This window comes from Calypte anna, chromosome 1, assembly GCF_003957555.1.
Source record: "Calypte anna isolate BGI_N300 chromosome 1, bCalAnn1_v1.p, whole genome shotgun sequence".
Lineage (NCBI taxonomy): Eukaryota > Metazoa > Chordata > Aves > Apodiformes > Trochilidae > Calypte > Calypte anna.
Genome location: NC_044244.1, coordinates 163,848,790 through 163,867,051, shown reverse-complemented (window position 1 = coordinate 163,867,051; position 18,262 = coordinate 163,848,790). Strand labels below are relative to the sequence as shown.

The 18,262-nt window shown below is 34.9% G+C and overlaps 1 protein-coding gene across 1 annotated transcript in view; it reads right to left on the bottom strand.

Moving 5' to 3' along the window:
* Nucleotides 1-18,262, bottom strand: part of DIAPH3 (diaphanous related formin 3) — a 211,428-nt gene that overhangs the window by 53,817 nt on the left and 139,349 nt on the right. The window contains exons 25-27 of the mRNA XM_030453061.1: nucleotides 14,353-14,488; nucleotides 3,299-3,394; nucleotides 2,815-2,874 (exon numbers count right to left, since the gene is read on the bottom strand). Of these exons, the coding sequence (XP_030308921.1) occupies nucleotides 2,815-2,874; nucleotides 3,299-3,394; nucleotides 14,353-14,488 (292 nt within the window). The remainder of the gene's footprint in view (nucleotides 1-2,814; nucleotides 2,875-3,298; nucleotides 3,395-14,352; nucleotides 14,489-18,262) is intronic.

Here is an 18,262-nt window from a genome sequence, read left to right as displayed (position 1 = left end):
TAATTGGTACTTGAGGACTTTTGATAGGTCTCCACATATTTTAAGCACGGAGTGAGGCAGTGGCTTTTTTTTAAATTCTAGGTTGAGAAAAACAGCAAATCAATGGAAGACCAAGCACATACTGTTAAGGACATATTCCAATTTTTTTGAAGTGAGCTGGAATCACAGACTTGTTGCTCATGCAAGAAGTAAGCATATATGTAATAAACCACCATATACAGTATTCATCACTTATTATACATATATGCACCCCAAAGCTAAACTTAGAGCAACCAAAGACCATCTATTTCTATCAAAAAACCCAAAACTCACCATAATCTGCACCAAGTTCAGTGCTCTAGTTAGGTCAAGACAGAAAGATGTAGTGACAGTCGTCAACAAATCAAAAACATACTAATGACTTCCTTAAAAGCAAGCTCACAGTAGTATTACCCTGATCCTGAGCTAAGAAAATACATGAAAGAAAAGCTGAATTTGTTTTAAAATGTCTTATGATCAGATTTTCTCAAAATGCTCTATGGAAAACCTGACTTTGATAAAGAAACAGCAATGAAAAAAGTAAGAGTTTACTTTTACTCTTCTGTACAAATTAAATGTCTGAATTTCAAACTTCAGTACCAAATTAAATCCATCTGACATACAAACCCGTCCCTGGGTTAGACTCAAGACATTGCAGGATTAAAATCTTAGGGTTTTTTAATTTGGTTTTGTGGTTTTGTGTGTTTTGGTTTTAATCTGAAATGTAAAACATGGCGCTAATGTTTCCCCAAATACAGTTAGTATGAAAACTGGAAACTGTACTGTTTGTCTGCAGAGAGAGAGAGAGAGAATAAGAATAACTTGAACAGAAGCAACATTGAACATCATTGTTCTTAAAAGCAGAAACATTTAAAAGGATGAATTCAGATATGCTCCATAGTCATTATTCAAATATCAATGTGCTAGACAAGGAACTGTCAAATCTACTTGCATCCTCTTTAAGCCAGTTCCTGTAAGTGAATTAATTACCTTAAAACTGTCCTTCCACTCTATTTTCTTTAATTTTGTGTTTAATAACATGAAATTCAGCATGGTCAGGTTTTTTTTTTGTTGTTTTGTGGTTTTGGTTGTTTTTTGTTTTTTTTTTTTGCTTTAGGCACTTATGACATAAATAGTTAAACATGAGGTATAATTAACATAGACAATTTGATGGCAACTTCTTTATAAACTCCACAGTTCATTTAAATATCAAAGGAAAATACACCTGCTTAAAAAAAACTAGGAAAGGAGATTTTTTTTTCTTTACATTTCAATAAAATCTTTCTTCAATGGAGGTATTACATATAGAAACTTTTTTCTGAGACTACTAGTTATGAGCAAATAAAAACAGTCACTCGACTCTTCAATACAATAATATTCTGTAGCTTTTTGTCCTGGTTTGGGCCAGGATAAAGGTGGTTTTCTGTTTCTGTACTTTTGCTTTTAGCTAAGTCCCTTGTAAGTAGTTGCATTTGCTGAAATTAACAGCAAGTTTCTCATGCAGTGTGTGTGCTTTTAGGACTGATAACACTTGATGTTTATAGTTACTGCTAGAGACTGGTATGCAGAGCCAAGGACACAGAGGCCCCACCTGAACCCTCCTTTAGGGAGAAACGGACAAGATAGATGCCAGAATTGACCAAACAGAGTATTCCATCCCATATACGTCACACTCAGTATAAATTTGAGGCATCACGTGGGCCGAGCCAGATTTTTTCCTGCTTCCCTTCCTTCACCCGGCATCCTGGAAGGATCCTGTCTGTTCATCTGCCTGTGGTCCTGATCCGTGCCAGCCCATATCTGTGTGTTCCTGCCTCCAGTTCCCGACTGCTGCCGACTCCAGGAGTCCAGCCTGGACTTTCCCAGGGCTGCCCTACAGCCTCCGTGGTGACGTGAGAGTTATTGGGGGAAAGGAGGGAGGAATGTGGTTTCCATTTTCCTGTATATTTGTATATATTTAGTAATTTTACCTATTTATCACTACTGTTTCATTAAAGTTGTGTAGTTTAGCTTCCAACCCATAAGTCTCTCTCCCTTATTCTCTCTCCTTTCTCTATCAAGGAGAGACAGATTAATAGAGAGCGTCTGTTATTCGGTTTAATTGCCGGGCCAGTGTTAAACCGTGACACTTTTTAAACAAAACTATCAAGTGCCTACACCTTCAATTGTAAACCTTAATAGATGACAAAATCCTAGAGATTACAGTGAGATAGCTCAGGAGTTTATGAATAAACATATAAATATGACCCATGCTCAAAATTTGGAGAAATATTTTGCCATGAAGTAACTAAAATTTATGATTTACGAATACTTTGCTGATACAGTATCACTTCTGAATTATACTGGTAAACGATAGCTTACACCACCCCTGGTATTGTAACAAGAAAACCAAGACAAAGAATTTATGCAGAAATTTCTGTCAATTGGCATCATAAACACCTAGCAGCCTTTTAAATGACTGCAATCTCTGCTTTCAATTATAGCTCCATCATCCACAAAAAAGTCCCAACATACCTGTTCTCAAGAATTATAAGTGTACTACAGTTTAAAACATTAAAAAGATAAATAAATACCCCCCACACACACACAAAGATAGAAGAGCTTTGCAAAGTAATCAATACGTATAGTTTCAGGATGTTATGTTCATGCGATTCTTAAAAAGTAGGTTCCAATACAGTTTCAGTTTCCACTAATGCAGAAAAATGAAAAAAAAATCACAGCAGCCTTCTGAAAGCACAGATCAACTACAGAAGCTAAGTTAACAAAAGCATGCAATTCATGAATATGGTTCATTACCATGGTTACGAGCTTTAAGCACAGGCCACTGTGTGGTTGGCCTGAGATTTTGTGGTATGTCTGCAAAAGCAAGGAAACAATGGAAATAAAGCACATCTTTGAAAGTTTCTAGAGTGCTGCAACAATATTACAAGACAGAAATATTTAGAAGTTAGATACTTCTAGGAGTAAAGTGACAGCTATACATATCAGTGAAATATTTTGATTCACTTAGGGAGAAATATGACTTTTACTTTCCCGATTCAATTATAAACCCTAAGAAGTTAAGTACAGGTGGCTGTCTCAAAGACTCTTGTCATAATATTCAGGCTATGCTATGTTCAGTTAATTCCTCTCCAAAGTGTTACTGACATCAGCAAAACAGCCTGATCATCCCTGTAAGCTGTCACTGCAAGAAAGAATTAAACCTGATAGCATTTAGAGTACTGGATGTGCAATGCTTTTAACTTTCTCTAGAAAATAAAATGTAAACCAGAATATTTACCTTTAGACCTTGGTGTCCTTTTCCTTCGATCCCGAAAAGCTGCACCTGATTGCAAGGCCTCCAACAGGTTATCCATCACTCCAGTCTCCTCACCTTCTGTAAAGGAGAGACAAGGAACCCTCTATGTTACCACAGCAATATCCAACCATAAGGAAATAATGACAACAATTAATAACAATCAGAGATTTAATGATATTATTCAAATTATTTTTCTCAAACTTAGACCAGACTTGTAACATTCACAAATTGCCCACTTGCACAAAATCACAATAGATTTTGTCTTCTGTACATTGAAGTAGGCCAAACTTTATCCCATCCATTTCACATTCCTCTTTCTCTGTGCTAAGAGTCAAGCATAGTTTTAGGTGAAATGTCATTAAAATAGTATTTCCCTTTCAGTACCCTTTTGCAACTGCAAATAATCGGTTTCATGTCAGCTTTCAAGAGCTGTCCCTTTAATGAATTGTTAAATTAGACAAGAGATCATTTCAGTTATTGAAATAAAAAGATGAAATTGGTTCTCAGCAGGAAGCTGAATCACAATATTGGACTGGATAGGATGTGCACAGGTAGCTTTAATCAAAAGCCATTTTCCCATCTCATTTAATAACCTCTGGCCAATATTAAATAATTGATGTAGTTCAAGAAAATTCTGCTCATCATGTTACAGATATGTATACCATCCTCTGAAAGAATTGTGAATATTACTGTGAGATTATACTTAAATACAATTATGAAATGCCCTACTTTTATTTCCTCAAATAAACACATGGGGGCACGTTAGATTTTTGAACCTTGTTAAACCCTGGTGTCTATGCCTGGGAGAACACAAAGAACAAAGAACACAACTCCGGGGGTTTACTGTATGACAAAAAAATCACCACAGAGGAATAAAGAATTATTTCTAAAGAATAGAAATCTCATTATGCCTCACTGGGCAAAACTCCCTAGATCAACACACACCTTGAATACAGTAAGACACATCACACAGTTCTGCAGCTATTGCTATCCCTGAATATTAACTCAATTCGCCATAGTTCCTTGGGCCTGGCCAGCTAGGTTTTTATCCAGCAAAGAGTAACCCTTAGTTCTCCTTTTTTCTCTGTACTCTGTCCTACAAGACTAGTAAACTTAATGTTACACAAAAGAGCAACACACAAAAAGAAATAACTGAAAAATTAGAAAACATACTTCATAACATATAAGGTCCTTTATTTACTGAAAAAATACATGGGAGATACAGAATAAACATGAAGACTGTGTACAGATTTTTCTCTTGGTTTTTATTTAATACGACATGGTTTATTATGCTAAAGTTTGTACTCTTACAGATTATCTGAGCTATTAATATGGATTGGAAAGTACCCTAAAAAAATTATTCAGATTTTGTGTCCTGGGGCTTTCAAACTTTGGTTGGTTGGTTGGCTTTTTAAATTTTTCTTTCTTCATTTGATGCCATGCAATTCTCTCAAGTAATCATGTCTGGAATTAAAACACTCACTGAGTAGTTTCAAATCAGAGTGATGCTTGAAGAAATTTTGAGGCCAAGGCATTAGCTACATGAATGTTGGAGGAAAGTTTATAAGCCTTTTGTGTAACAGTAATTAAAAAAAGACTGAATAATAATCACAGCCTCCAAAATGACACCATAACTGTTTATGGAAAAGAGTTCATAAGCTTTGTTGTAGGAAGTAGGAACAACAGAAGAAAAATTTCAATCCTATTTCAGCATGCCACCTCTTTCCTTTTAAGCCTATCGAAGACTACTATGGATTTCATAGTTCTTTTTTAAAAGAAAAACTCCTCATGCATAATCTGCTATACTATAAAAAAACCCATCAAATAAATTAGAAAAGATTTTAAATAATGGAATAGAAATCCTCCAAAATCACAACCTTTTGTAGCATAGCTGTAACATCTGTATGGGTACTATGCGTTTTTCACACTTATCTGAAAAAAGCTGTAGTCACAAACTTGGTTATAGATTAATGCTTCCGTTGACAAGCAAAGCATTTAACAGAAAAAACAAGAAAGTTGAAAGAAATAGGAAATTTAAGAAATATAGAAACTGGAATTAAAAAATTCCTGTAGTAGTTTTTCTGTATACATGGATGTATTGAAAAAAAGTAAACCACTGCAAATAAAAACATACATATTTATTAATATATGTAACCAAAATATGCAAAAAGACTGTTTTTCAAATTTCTACACTTTCAGTTGGGTCCAAATTCAGTTTTTGATGCCTAGAGCAACAGTTGTCTATGACACCTTCTCCAATGTTACATGGTTATTAATACCCACACTATCTATAATAGTTTAACTGAGTTTAACTGTTAAACTAACAAGTTTAACTGAGACAAGTTTAAGAAATGAACGTGTTCCATACACTATTTCAGGAATCTTTTAAATTGCCCTAGGAGAACTGTATACAACATTGCTGTAGTTATACTATAAGAGTCACAAATATTGTTCAATATTAACACTTCTTATGGGACCTTTAAATCAGCTTTCACAAGCTGCTGCAGACTGCTGTCACCAGTCCCACCTGCCTCCCTAATTAGTCAAGTGTATCAATCTTTTGACAACCTAGAACTAGTAATTCTAGCTGACTTGCAGATAGCTTCATAGCCCACAATAATTCCTTTGAGAAATATGCCCTTTTATGATCTAAATGATCTCTCTTCCTTCAACTGCAGAATAAAAGATTTAAATACTTTTTGATATCATACCTAAATAAAACCCATTCAACTTTCTCTTAAATACCTTCTTCATCAGAGGTAAACTTGCCGGAATAGATGGTCAGTTTTGTCCTTGACATTTCAGTGTCAAGTCAGATATAAACTGCCTAATTTCATAATTATGTCTTTAAAATGTGAAGAATATTAGCCACCTCTCTCCTTTAGTGTGCTACATATCATAAGCTCTACAATACAACTTTAATATGTCTTACGATGATAGCAACAGCCACAGAAGTCAGTGGTGACCCCTGCATTTTACATACTTATAAAGAAACAAGTGATATATATCATAGTTCCAGGACTACTCCATTTACATGAACGAATGATTAATATCATTAGCAAAATACTTTCAAAAAAAGAGTGGTGTAAAGAGATTACTTTGGATGAAAAATGGCTCATTTTTACACTTCCTCTGCATCTTTCAAAATGCTAAGTTTCTGTTACTTATATTTAATCAATCATAATGAAAACAGACCAACCTTATATATTGCTATCTAAGATTAAGATTTGATAGGACAGCCAATAGAGAGAACAGATAACTACACAGGAAGAAGTCAACCAAAAAGTTTGACTGTTAACTAATGTTTTTTCTTTTTTCCTTACATGTCAGCTCTAACTCTGACAACACATACAAGAACATGAGCAATGTGATTTTTGGACCAGATAAAAAACTGTTATTTTCATTAGTATTGTATCACAGAGGATTAAAAACACCCATCTGTTATTGAGACATATCAATTACAATTTCATTTAGAAAACAGAACCACTCCTAGCATTCTTAACCGAATGTAGCTCATTATAAGAATATAATAGAGGTTTGTGGGTGTGTATGAACATCTTGTCTCTTGGCTACTATATGCCTCCTGAAGGAGTTCATTGAGCACAGGGAAAGACATTGTTAATTCCATTAAAATTTATAAACAACTGGTAATTCAGAACATATACAAATAATCACTCATATTGACAGTTGGGCTACAGAGATGAGAGGCTGAATGGAAAAAGTTATAAAATTTCTCACTCTGATTGGATTACATGACTGAGCTTAGTCACAGGAAAGCTTTTGGGTGAGCAAGACTCTTTGTTTGGGTGATTATAAATGCCCAAGATCACCCAGGAGGCTTAGATCAAAGGTACACCTCGCCCTGAATCTTCTATGCACTAGTAACCGATAGCAAACATTTACAAAAAGGATAGAGTAAATATGTAATGACATTTCTAGAATGATCTCTTGGTCTCCAGCAGCTTGGGATTCAAAGACTTTGCATTTGCATTTAATAGCTCTCAGTAGAAAGAAGCTGCCAGAGAAATCAAGAAACTTCTGTCAGCAAGCTTCAGAGCAAGAATATTTTGGTATGCAGTAACAAGACTGTGCTTCTATACAACCACTGAGGTATTGCTGAGTGAAGATAAGCGTCATACTGAAGAGCACAGAAACAGAAGCAGCAGCAAACTCTGTTTGAAGGAAGAGTCAGAGACATGACCTTCTCTTCTGCTAGCTTTCAAAAAATGACAGAGGAGGTTCTTGGCTCTTTAACAACCTTGGACTAAGGAGAGAAAAAAAATAAAGCATACCCTCCAATGCTTTGGTATGGATATTTATTCCTCCCCTCCTCTGGAACTTCAGAAGAAACTTTTAATGATTCAGAAAAAAACACAGAAAGAACAAAAGCATTTACACACATAGCAGGAGTGAGAGTTTTGAGGGTTTAAAGAAGACTCTGATGTCTACCTCCTTATTGAGAAGAGATAGTATTTGGAGTGTGAAAAGCTTAATCAAATCAAAACCTATTCTCTGCATAAATGTTACAGCTCTTAATCTCAAAGATGGCTATAGAGATTTATTTTTTTCTTCCATGGTAATGCCATTGTAAGTGCAGCATTCTTTTCACATTTCCTTTGAAATTTTACTCCTACAACATACAGGACAAGTCTTATGAGAATATTTATCTATATACATTACTTCAATAACTTAATTTTTTCAATGGTTTTGCTTGTTTTGACTGTTTCTCTTTCTCCCAAATACAGTTGCTACTTGTTTTTTCAGAGTCTTTGTGTAAACCTCAGTTTCAGAAATGCCTTTCAGCTACTATCTCCAAAGGGTCCATTTCTAAGTAAAATTTTCAGAAAGAAAAATAATTATTTCTTCTAAACCTTTTATTCTTTTGGAGCTACTACCTAGTACAAACAAAGTACAGCTGCTGCATTCTGAGCCCATGGGTTGCCAAGGAGCGCATGAACTACACCTACATGCTTCAGAAGATTTACGCCTTTGAGATCTTGTCAGAACATGACTTGTGACTATTAGTTGTTGGTTTTTAATTAATATACATTCAGATTGGTTCTACTTTTTCACACCGAAAACATCTAATTCCCTGAACATCCCACAGAGTGACATTTGAGGTTTTGCTGTGTTTCATCTTTTCCTATGGCTTCTGCAGGTGTATCACGTTTTTCAAGCCCTTTTTTTTAATTATTTTAAATTGAGCATAACTGTATTTTGTCATTGACTGTATCATTTTGAAGTACAAATGTGACAACTGTTCTTGAGGAAACATCTGTTCTCAGTAATTTACTGAGATTCATACTTTACTCTCCTAACAATAGAATTGTAGCTGAAAAACAACCTTGATACTTAGTGACATTAGCGGATTTGTGGTCAATGTCTGTCATGACTTGTTCTTCATATATGGTTTTGTTTGTTTTTTTTTAAAATGAGCATAAAGCAAAATTAGATCTACTTCTCCTCACTTCTCATGAGCTTACTGTCAGCTGCCCACTAAGTATTAGAATGAAGGTCCCCAGCTCTTTCTGCTCATTGTTATTTAATATAAGGGTAAGAAGTTACACTCCTCACAGTTCCAGAATAGATTTATTCCTCAGCAGGTTCATAATAAAAGTGATCTTCAATAATAAACTAAAATAACAAAAAATGACCTCAGCAATCCTCTTGGTGAAGAGGGTCCAATTTAAGGATAATTGGAGGCAGTCATGGGATGACTGGAAAGATTTAACATCACCAGGGAGGAACTGAGATGAACAGAGTACTTGACATTCCAAAAGGGGAAACTCCCTACAGAAAAGAGACCTTATAGAAAAGAGTTGCTGGATTTTAATATTACACCCTCAGGATTTTTTCACATATAGCATTATTAGATCTTCTGTCCCCCTCAAAGTAAATGTAGTTGCCCAAACATACGTCCAAATGCCAAAAATTTAGCAATAAGGTTACTATTACCCAAAACTTGTATCTTTCAGGAAAGTAGCCCAGGAGACATTTTATAACAAAAAAAATATCAATATATGTTAGCAATTACTGATGTCATCTCAGTTGTAATGCAACATTTGCAGTCCTTCACTCCCCTCAGAGAAAAGGAGTACTATTACGAAGTTATTGATTCTCCTCTGCCGGTGAGAAGAAATTAATAAAATGGAGGCCTTATGAACTTGAGCTAGGCAGGAAAAACAGGATCTTTGAGCATACCTACTAATATATAAGTAGGTTTGGGGATTTTTTAACTTATTTCAAAAGCAAGAAGTTATCTATAGAAATCTGAATTTAAGCTACCTAATTATGTTTACTATTTTTATTTATTAAGCCATCAGTGTTGGGATCCATGGTGTCCTTTTGTTACACAGAACACTATGGAACTAATGAAAATATTCATATTGTACAGTTTAGCAGCCAGTGATAAAATAGTAAATGTCTGAAGCACCAAAAGCTAAAACTCTTACAAAGTTTGTGAGACATAAATGTGTTTTCCCAAACCTAATAAACAATACAAAAAGCTCTGCAAAAATAAATGCTGCAAAATTGACTGCAAACAAGGTCATAATGGCCTAAATGAACTGGAACACGGATTTAAAACCAGCTAGTTCTGATAAAAGTGAAACTTAGTAACACAATTGAAAACAAACTAAAACTCTAAATTGGAAATCAGATGTTTAAGACATGAGTTTGGCATCACTTCACTGCTTTTGTATAAGAAAGGGCAGACTTTGTAAATAACCACTGAAGAAAGTGGCTTGTTACTTAAATAGTATTCAAAGTAAGACACAATGAAGATGCCACAATGATGGAGTTCTCAATTATATTACAATAAATTTAGCTGGTGTTATCACAGTTATAGAATTCTTTCCACTGTGATAAGATCAAAATAATTGATTGGTGTGCTTTCTTCTGAGAATCTGAACAGCATGAGAAAGTATGTATCTGAATGTTAATAGTATGCAGACAAATGGCATTTACATAAAGATCCCCTTAAAGGCTATTTACCTTTGGAGCCATAGTTTGTGATAGTTCAAACTGGCTTCATAGAAGTGAGAAAAGCAATCTTATTGACAAAGCATCTCATGATGAATATCACTTTGTAACCCTGAGAGTATTCAGAGGACAGATTAACATAAATTTCAAAATACCAAATATCATGCACTGCTTAAACATTCAAAAATTCTAATGAGTTCCAGACACTTTCCAGGTTAGAATGCAGGTAAAAAGAAAATATGGAGCTGATATTACTACTATGTAAATTTAAGACTCACATCTTTTTCTGAACCATTTGAGTTTTGATCATAAGGACACAAAAGTTTCACTATCTGAGATGTAAAAATACAGACTAAGAATTTTAGGAAATGACAGCTTATAGAGATCCAAATTTCACATTGGCTTCAGGTCCAAATCTCAGAAAGACTTGGAAGAGAGTAAGTTAAACAATTCCATATCCAACAACTCCATGTCCTTGTGTTGGGGTCTCCAGAATTTGACATATTTATCTGATTTTAGAAAATGACTATATCAACACTGAATTTAACAGCATTTCAAAGATGCTCAGATGTACAGGTATGGATGCCAGACACTAGGCTCTGATCTAGATGATTAAGTTGTGACCTGTACATACAAACACCAATACAGTTGGCAAGAAGTCTAGAATTCCATAGGACCACCTGACACCTCATGTTTGCAGTATATGTCAGTTAATAGTGATGAGATTATTGTGTTCAGCCCACAGATTTTTTTTTTGTCCCAAAAGATAAAAATCAGGAGTTAAGTTCAATTTGGGATCATTTTCCTTTTGTTTTAATACATCTGTGTAGTGTGAGGCACACCTGGTATGATACAATCTTAATGTGCTATATACAACTTATTGGCTCATCTCACATATTTGGTAGATATTCATAAAATCTATGGTTTTGTATATATTTCTTTAAGACCTTTAGGTTTTTTGAATGCAGAAAAAATCTGCAATACACCCCAAAAAGCAAAAAAGTTTGCAACATTTTGTATGTCACTTTTACATGAAGAAATGTAGCAGAAAGTGACAATATAGGCAACAAAACTCTACTCTTCATAAAACTTCCAAAAAGAGATGAAAGCTGACAAGCTACAAAGAAAAAGACTTCAAGAAGAAAGGCGAATCTAGGACAGGTTAAATGTCTAAGTTGTAAATGAGACCAGTGGTTAACAAAGAAGAATCTAGGACAGGTTAAATGTCTAAGTTGTAAATGAGACCAGTGGTTAACAAAACAAGCTTAATATGATGATATAAATCCTGTTTAAGCATTCAATAATAGCACAGGCCTTGAACATTATGAGCACAGGCTGAAAGCAGAAGCTGCAGAACTGTAAACAAGTCACTAATGGCCAATTAATGGTCTCTGAAAAGAAACAACAAACCCAAGCCTTGTGAAAAGACTCCTTTTACATTAAGAACAGAAGCAGAAGCTAAGCAAAGGAAAACACAACAATTGAGCTGAAAGCAGTCCTGCAAGCTAGGGTATTAACACCTTATCTAGGGATAGACAAGAGGGTCAGGAACTGTCTAGAAACTAAACCATCTTATATAAGATCCCAGACTGGGCGTGCAGAAGGGAAGATGGTAGAGAAGACAAAAAATATCCACTTCACTTCTAGCTTCCCTTGCAGAAGAGCTCTTGAGTTTTTCCATGCCATCTTGTCAACTGAGACCATCACCAGAAGCCATCGTTGCCAACTCTAGAGCATCATCTCAATGGGGTTTTATATTCACGTCAATTTTAGGACACAGGTGTTAAGGACTGAGCGCTTTGAATACGTAGTAAAAACTAATCTGCAGTGTTAATGTCAAATAAGGCTTAAGAATAAATTATTATCACAAGCAGTGCTGTTAATGATTGTCAGTCCAATGAAGTGGGGTTGTTCTTTTAAATTTTTTAAGAGGAACTGTTAAGGAACTCTGAAGTAGCATTTAGAAGAGATACACAGGCAACCCTACCCTTTAAGTCATTTTCAGTTAAAAAGCAGTGGTACTGATAAACGTAGAGTGGAGAAGCAGAATACAATATGACCCCTACACTGAAAAGAAAAAAAATCTTGAGGAACCAGGTAGTACATATACCCTATATTTTTGTCTCTTCTTCAAGTATACACCTGTCTCAAATTCATAAAATATTTTCTAGGATGGTGACATTGCTGAGCTTTCAGCTACTTCATTCAAGCAATAATTGAAATAATGATCCTTCAAAACCAACATCTGACCTAGTCCCTACAGATAGAAATGATATGTAGCAAAAATAAGTTACAACATAGTCACATTCCTGGTTAGAGTCTTGGTATTTTGACAGAGGGACGACCTGGTTAGGAATTTATTGGCAGGTAAACATTTTGTGACTGATTTGCAGATACATAATGAGAAGACAGCCTTCCAATTAACTAATTATGGTTGGGGAAAAAAAAATTCCATTTTCAGAATTTTGGTTTTCTAAACAGACTTTTAAAATTTTTTCGAAAACTCACAAGGAGTTTTGCAGAACAAAAACTAACTCATTGACCGATTTGGTGGATATGAGACTGAAGAGATTTATAACCTGAGGTGATCCTAACATCATCTTTTCCCATTTGCTGTTGTTTACATCAGTCATTCCATACTCAACCTTAAGTGGCTACTAACAAGAGCAAGAAGTCTTCCCACACACTTTAAAAAAAAATAAATTTAAAGCTATTAAGAGATAGAGCAGCTATTTACTCATTTACCTAGCCAATCTGTAGATAAAAAAAGTTCCAAGCTACATTAGCTGAAGGAGTAGGTTTAACTACTGAGACCTACATGCATGTGGGTACATGACTCAGAAATCCCTAAGACTGGCACCTGAATTCTGCAAAGCTTGAACATGACAGCAGGAAGAACAGGACTTGAGAAGAGCCTTAATTTTCCCTGAGCAACTATCAATTTACCATCCAAAGCACAATCACTCATATATGCAACATGTCTGAGAGAAGAACATCTAACCTCTTTTGAAACACATACAATCACACCTGAATGCAGATATCAGTTTTATGCTTTCCTTGACTTTTGCAGTCCCCCCTATCTTCTATGACAAAAAATTGCCAATGGAAGTTTTCTGATTGAGTCAGAAATTAATTCTAAAGAATTAGAAATTTTGTGTTCAGAAGGCAGATGTCTGCTTTTCCAACTTAAGAGAAAGCCTTAGTCTCATACCTCAAGACATGGATGTTCTTATGAAAAGAAATCAAAGACTTTTAGTTTGAAGAATCTCTGAAACTCAACACACCTACTCTGGCTGTTGGTGAAACATGGAAGAGACAGGTAATCATTTATGCCAAAGGTTCTGTCCAGGACTTGTGTGGGGAACTGTTTAATAAGATCTGCTCAGAAAAAAAATGAGAGTAGCTCACAATAATTTACACAGTAAATCATGTATCATTTTGAAGGATTCCAGGAGCTCAGTCTGGAATAAAATATAAGAGTATAGAGGATCATCAGGCATCTTTTTTAGTATCAGATAACTCACAAGGTCTGCTCTCTCTTTTGGTACAAAAAGACAACACAGTATAAATGAGTAACTTCAAAAATGCATGACTGAGGTTTGTTTTAAGGTGTTTCAATAGGAACCTATCGAAATAACAATTGACATACTCAAAGAAAAATCCAGACTACTTGAGAAAGGGCTTATTCTCATAAAAGAACAAAAATGAATGTGTACCTTAGTTAAAAGAAGGCAAATGGCTTTGTGATTTTGAAAAACGTCTGTTATCAGGTAACATAGGGATTCTGAGCATAAGTGAATTTAAGTCACACAAGGTTCAATATAATCTAAGGGAAAAATACAAAGCAGCATTATGAGTTCCAAAATAGCTTGAGGAAATCAGATAATTAGAGAAGCTCACTGACAAAAAAATTCAGAACCCCTTTGCTGTAAAATTTAATTGGTTAAATCCATCCATTTATTGTGTCTTTTCTTAGAGCACATTCAGATAATGAAAAAATAGCAGTTTTATATCCAGTAAAACACTAGGCAAAATGTGTTTTTCTCCTTCCTTACCTGTTTTCATTTCTAACAAGCGCTTTTTCTTTTGTTGCCTCTCTTGTTTTTCTTTTTCTGCTTTCTCCTTAGCTATTTTAGCTCGCCTCTGTTTTTCTTCTGCTTCCCTTCTTCTTATATTCTCCTTTACTGCTTGCTGTGAAAAAAGTAATAGAATTGCATTAAACAGAACTTTCTGCAAAAACAAAGCTGAACCTTAAAAACAGTTTTAAAAATCACATCTCCTAACTAACCTTAATTTACCAAGCCAAATAAATATTTTACATTCCATATTTAGTCCTGTTTATTCAGAAGAGTAAGTGAATTCAGAATACACACATGAAAGGCATAGTGATTGCCCCCATATGGAGATTAAAAATTCAACAAGAAATTAATCTTAAGAATACATGTTAACATAAGAAGGACTCAAAATATCTAAGCCAACTGTTTTACAAAACTATGTTACTATTAGAATATTATAGAAATACATTCTCATGCTGCCACTATACCAAGCAAAAGAAAAGCTGCTTGGATGACTCAGCTGTGATTTTTCTTGTTCTTATCCACATATGCATTAACTCACTGGGTTTATAAATTGTTGTCTTCTGGTTTATACCTGTACAAGATCGTTCATTTTGAATTATAAGTATGTACTCTAAAGTTTCCAATGAAGCCAAAACAGCATTAAGAATTTCAGAGTTTTTAAATCATTATTCTGCATATTCTGACACTAAGCAAAAAAACTGTGTCATAATCAATAATTTCTTAACATAGTTATTTTAGGATTACCTTTTCATTAACTTAGTGCTAGCTATATTCACTGGTAAATTCTCACTGTTAGACTGTGGCTTGCATTGAATGTAAAGCGCCATGCATAATATTCATTGCAGAAAGTTTCTCTTTTCAGAATGCAGCTGCACACAAACTCTCATCTTTCACAACAGATCAAAAAGTGTCCACTCTTACAAAATGGCTAACAGCTTCACAAGGTCTGAGGCAAGGTCTGCCCTTTTGCAGGGATAATTAATATCTCATGTTGCTTTTAGCAAGAAAATGCCCAGCGTGCGTCTGGGGAAAAAAAAAAAAAAAAAGAATGGACAGAAGAGTACTACAAAGCACAGATTACTGTAGCTTGCAGCAATATTTGCATGGGCACTGTTTGGAACATCACCGTGACCAAAGGAAGGAAAAAAAAATATAAAAATCACATAAATCTTGTGAGGAAATACCTCTCTTTGGTAACTGAAGAATAAGCTTTCAGTCACAAAAACTGACAATAAAATGGACTATTTATAACAAAGCAAAACTGTACTTCCATAGTGTCTTCTCCAGCATTACCTCTTTCAATTTTCTTGATACTGTGGGAGGAGGGGAAATGCCTATTACAAAATGCTAAAATTGCACATTGAATTAATTTTTAACAAATTATTTGCTGATGATTTTCAGTCTGGGTAGTCTGTAAAATAAACTTCTGGGACTTGAGCACAAATACAATTTTGGCAGAAATGACACTTTCCTAACAGAGTGAACAAAGAAACATCTACTTTTCCTCCTTAAAATAATACCAGCAGGACTCAGCCCCAGACTGCAGTAGCCAGACATAGATGTCTATTCCTTTCACCATCAAATGGGCTTAATATTGTAGCTCACATCCTTTATATTCAGTGCAAACTGGATGGTTTGGAATATCATTCTATGCCTCCAGCCCTCCTCTAGCATGACACTGGTCTTCCTTAACTTAAAAATTCAGTGAGAGATGTCTTGGCTACCATTTAAGACACCTACCCAGGATAGGTGTTTTTTGAGACACCAGGTGGACAACTCTTTAAATCCCACTAATTGTACTGAGTAGGCAACTTCCTTGATTAGAACACAAGATTAGACACTCAAACTCACATACAGATGCCAATGTTTAGAGGTCTATGCTCTAGAGCCAACTTCTATCCTACATATTCTTTGTGTTTTCAACAACAGATAGCACAGCACTATAACAACAGCACTATATTTCAAAGATTAAATACTTAAAACTTCCTTGCTCAAAAAGACCTAAAAAGCTAGACATGATCTGACCTCAAGCAGCATTGTGTTCAATGTATGGCACAGAATGCAAAGATAACTTTCAGAAGAATTGCTAAATTGCACACTTTTCTGCATACCATGCCAAGGCCTTCAGTTTCTGAGGGAGTAATTTGTGGGTTATCTCTCTGGCCAACTGTGCTCTAGATCTGGTGCTCAAAGAAACTGAAAAATAGTTATCACAGCTGCCAAATAACAGTGAAGTACAAAGAGCAAAGTCCAATGATAGCTATGAACCTGAAGTCTGTGGATTCAGATTTAAGCAATTTTTTGGAAAACATTTCAAATATTTTCATTAACTGAGAATCAAAAATAGCACTATAAATAGATAAGTAGTGTATGTAAATTATCAATTTTCCTAGACAACAAAGATGACTGAACTTCACTTAACCACAACATTTGGTGACTTAGTCTTTTAATTTTGGACTTTTTAAGAATCCAATTATTTTTCAGCACTAAATTTGAAAGTCTTTTCAGCTATGTTTTCTAGAACAACCACCTTTAGTTTCCCTCAGTAATAAAGACCAATGCCAAACAGTTCTGAAAATCAGACCTCAGGTGTCTCACGCTAGTAATCTCAAAAATCTTTTCCAAAAAGTGAGCAGCTACTCAGTATTTTGTATAGTGTCATTGAATGATAAGAGGTTTAACGCTTTATCTACAAACCTTTTTCATATATCCTTCAAACTGTGCTCTGCAAGACAGAATTATTAGTTTTTCTCAAGTTTTCTCCCATCATGCTCAACTGTTCCCAAGCCTTAATTAATCTATTTTTATAGCACTGCTGTGAAGCAGGAGTCAGTATCAGTGCTAATTTTACAGACAAAGCAAAGAAATACAAGGAAACTAAGCACAATCACTTCTTTGAGGCTCAAATTGAAGATGAACCTAAGATTTTAGAATTCTTACTCTAATGCGTTTAAATGGAAGGTGTGGTTTAAAATCAGAAATTACAGTAATAAAAAAAATTAATAATATTTAGTAATTTTGAAATCAGACTCCTGAGTTTCAAATTAGGCACTGATCAAGTTAGGAAAACATCTTCAAGGCTATGTTGAGAAATCTGACAAACATAACTTGCGAAGCAAAATTATTCTGATTGAAGACCATGCTCTCTAGGGCTTTGGCTTTTATACTCTGAAGTAGCAGAGGCATAGTAATCTAAAACCAAACAAGACTGGGAAACATGCAAGCAACTTAAATAAGTGTGTTATAGTGATAAACATTAGGCTGCAATGAGGAATAGGTGGTAAAATGACTAATTGAATCTTTCTGCAGATCAATAGGCATGAGCTGGATCACTGCTCCAGATTATGTCACAGAGCTCATGCTCAGATAACATCCCTGCAGGAGTGTAGCCAATAAGTAAATTACCAACGTAACTGTACATAGCCTGATGTCACACAAGTCACCTTTTCCAAGTTATCCAAATTGATAAACTCATATGAAATTGGCTACCTGCCTTTTTATTCTCCATTTCTTCATTGAGAAAGAGCTCTTTTCCAGCCAAGTGTTCAGAATCCAGAAGACAAAACCCCATATTTATTCAAAGACAGCTCCAAAGAAGCCAAATGAAACCTTCACTTGCCCCCCGAAATTTACCAATCTGAACATAGTTATACATCACAAAAATAACTAATCCTAAATAAATAATAAAATATGGAAGTATTTTGAAATTATGTAGCCAACATTCTTCCCAAAGTTGTTATTTTAAACCGAGATACGCCAGTCTTGAGCATGCATTCTGAATTACAGCAACAAGTTAATTATCTTTGTTTCAGAAGAACTGCATTGACAATGGTAAAAGAACATGCAGTATTTTGGAAAATATCTGATTATCCTGCAACTTGCCAAG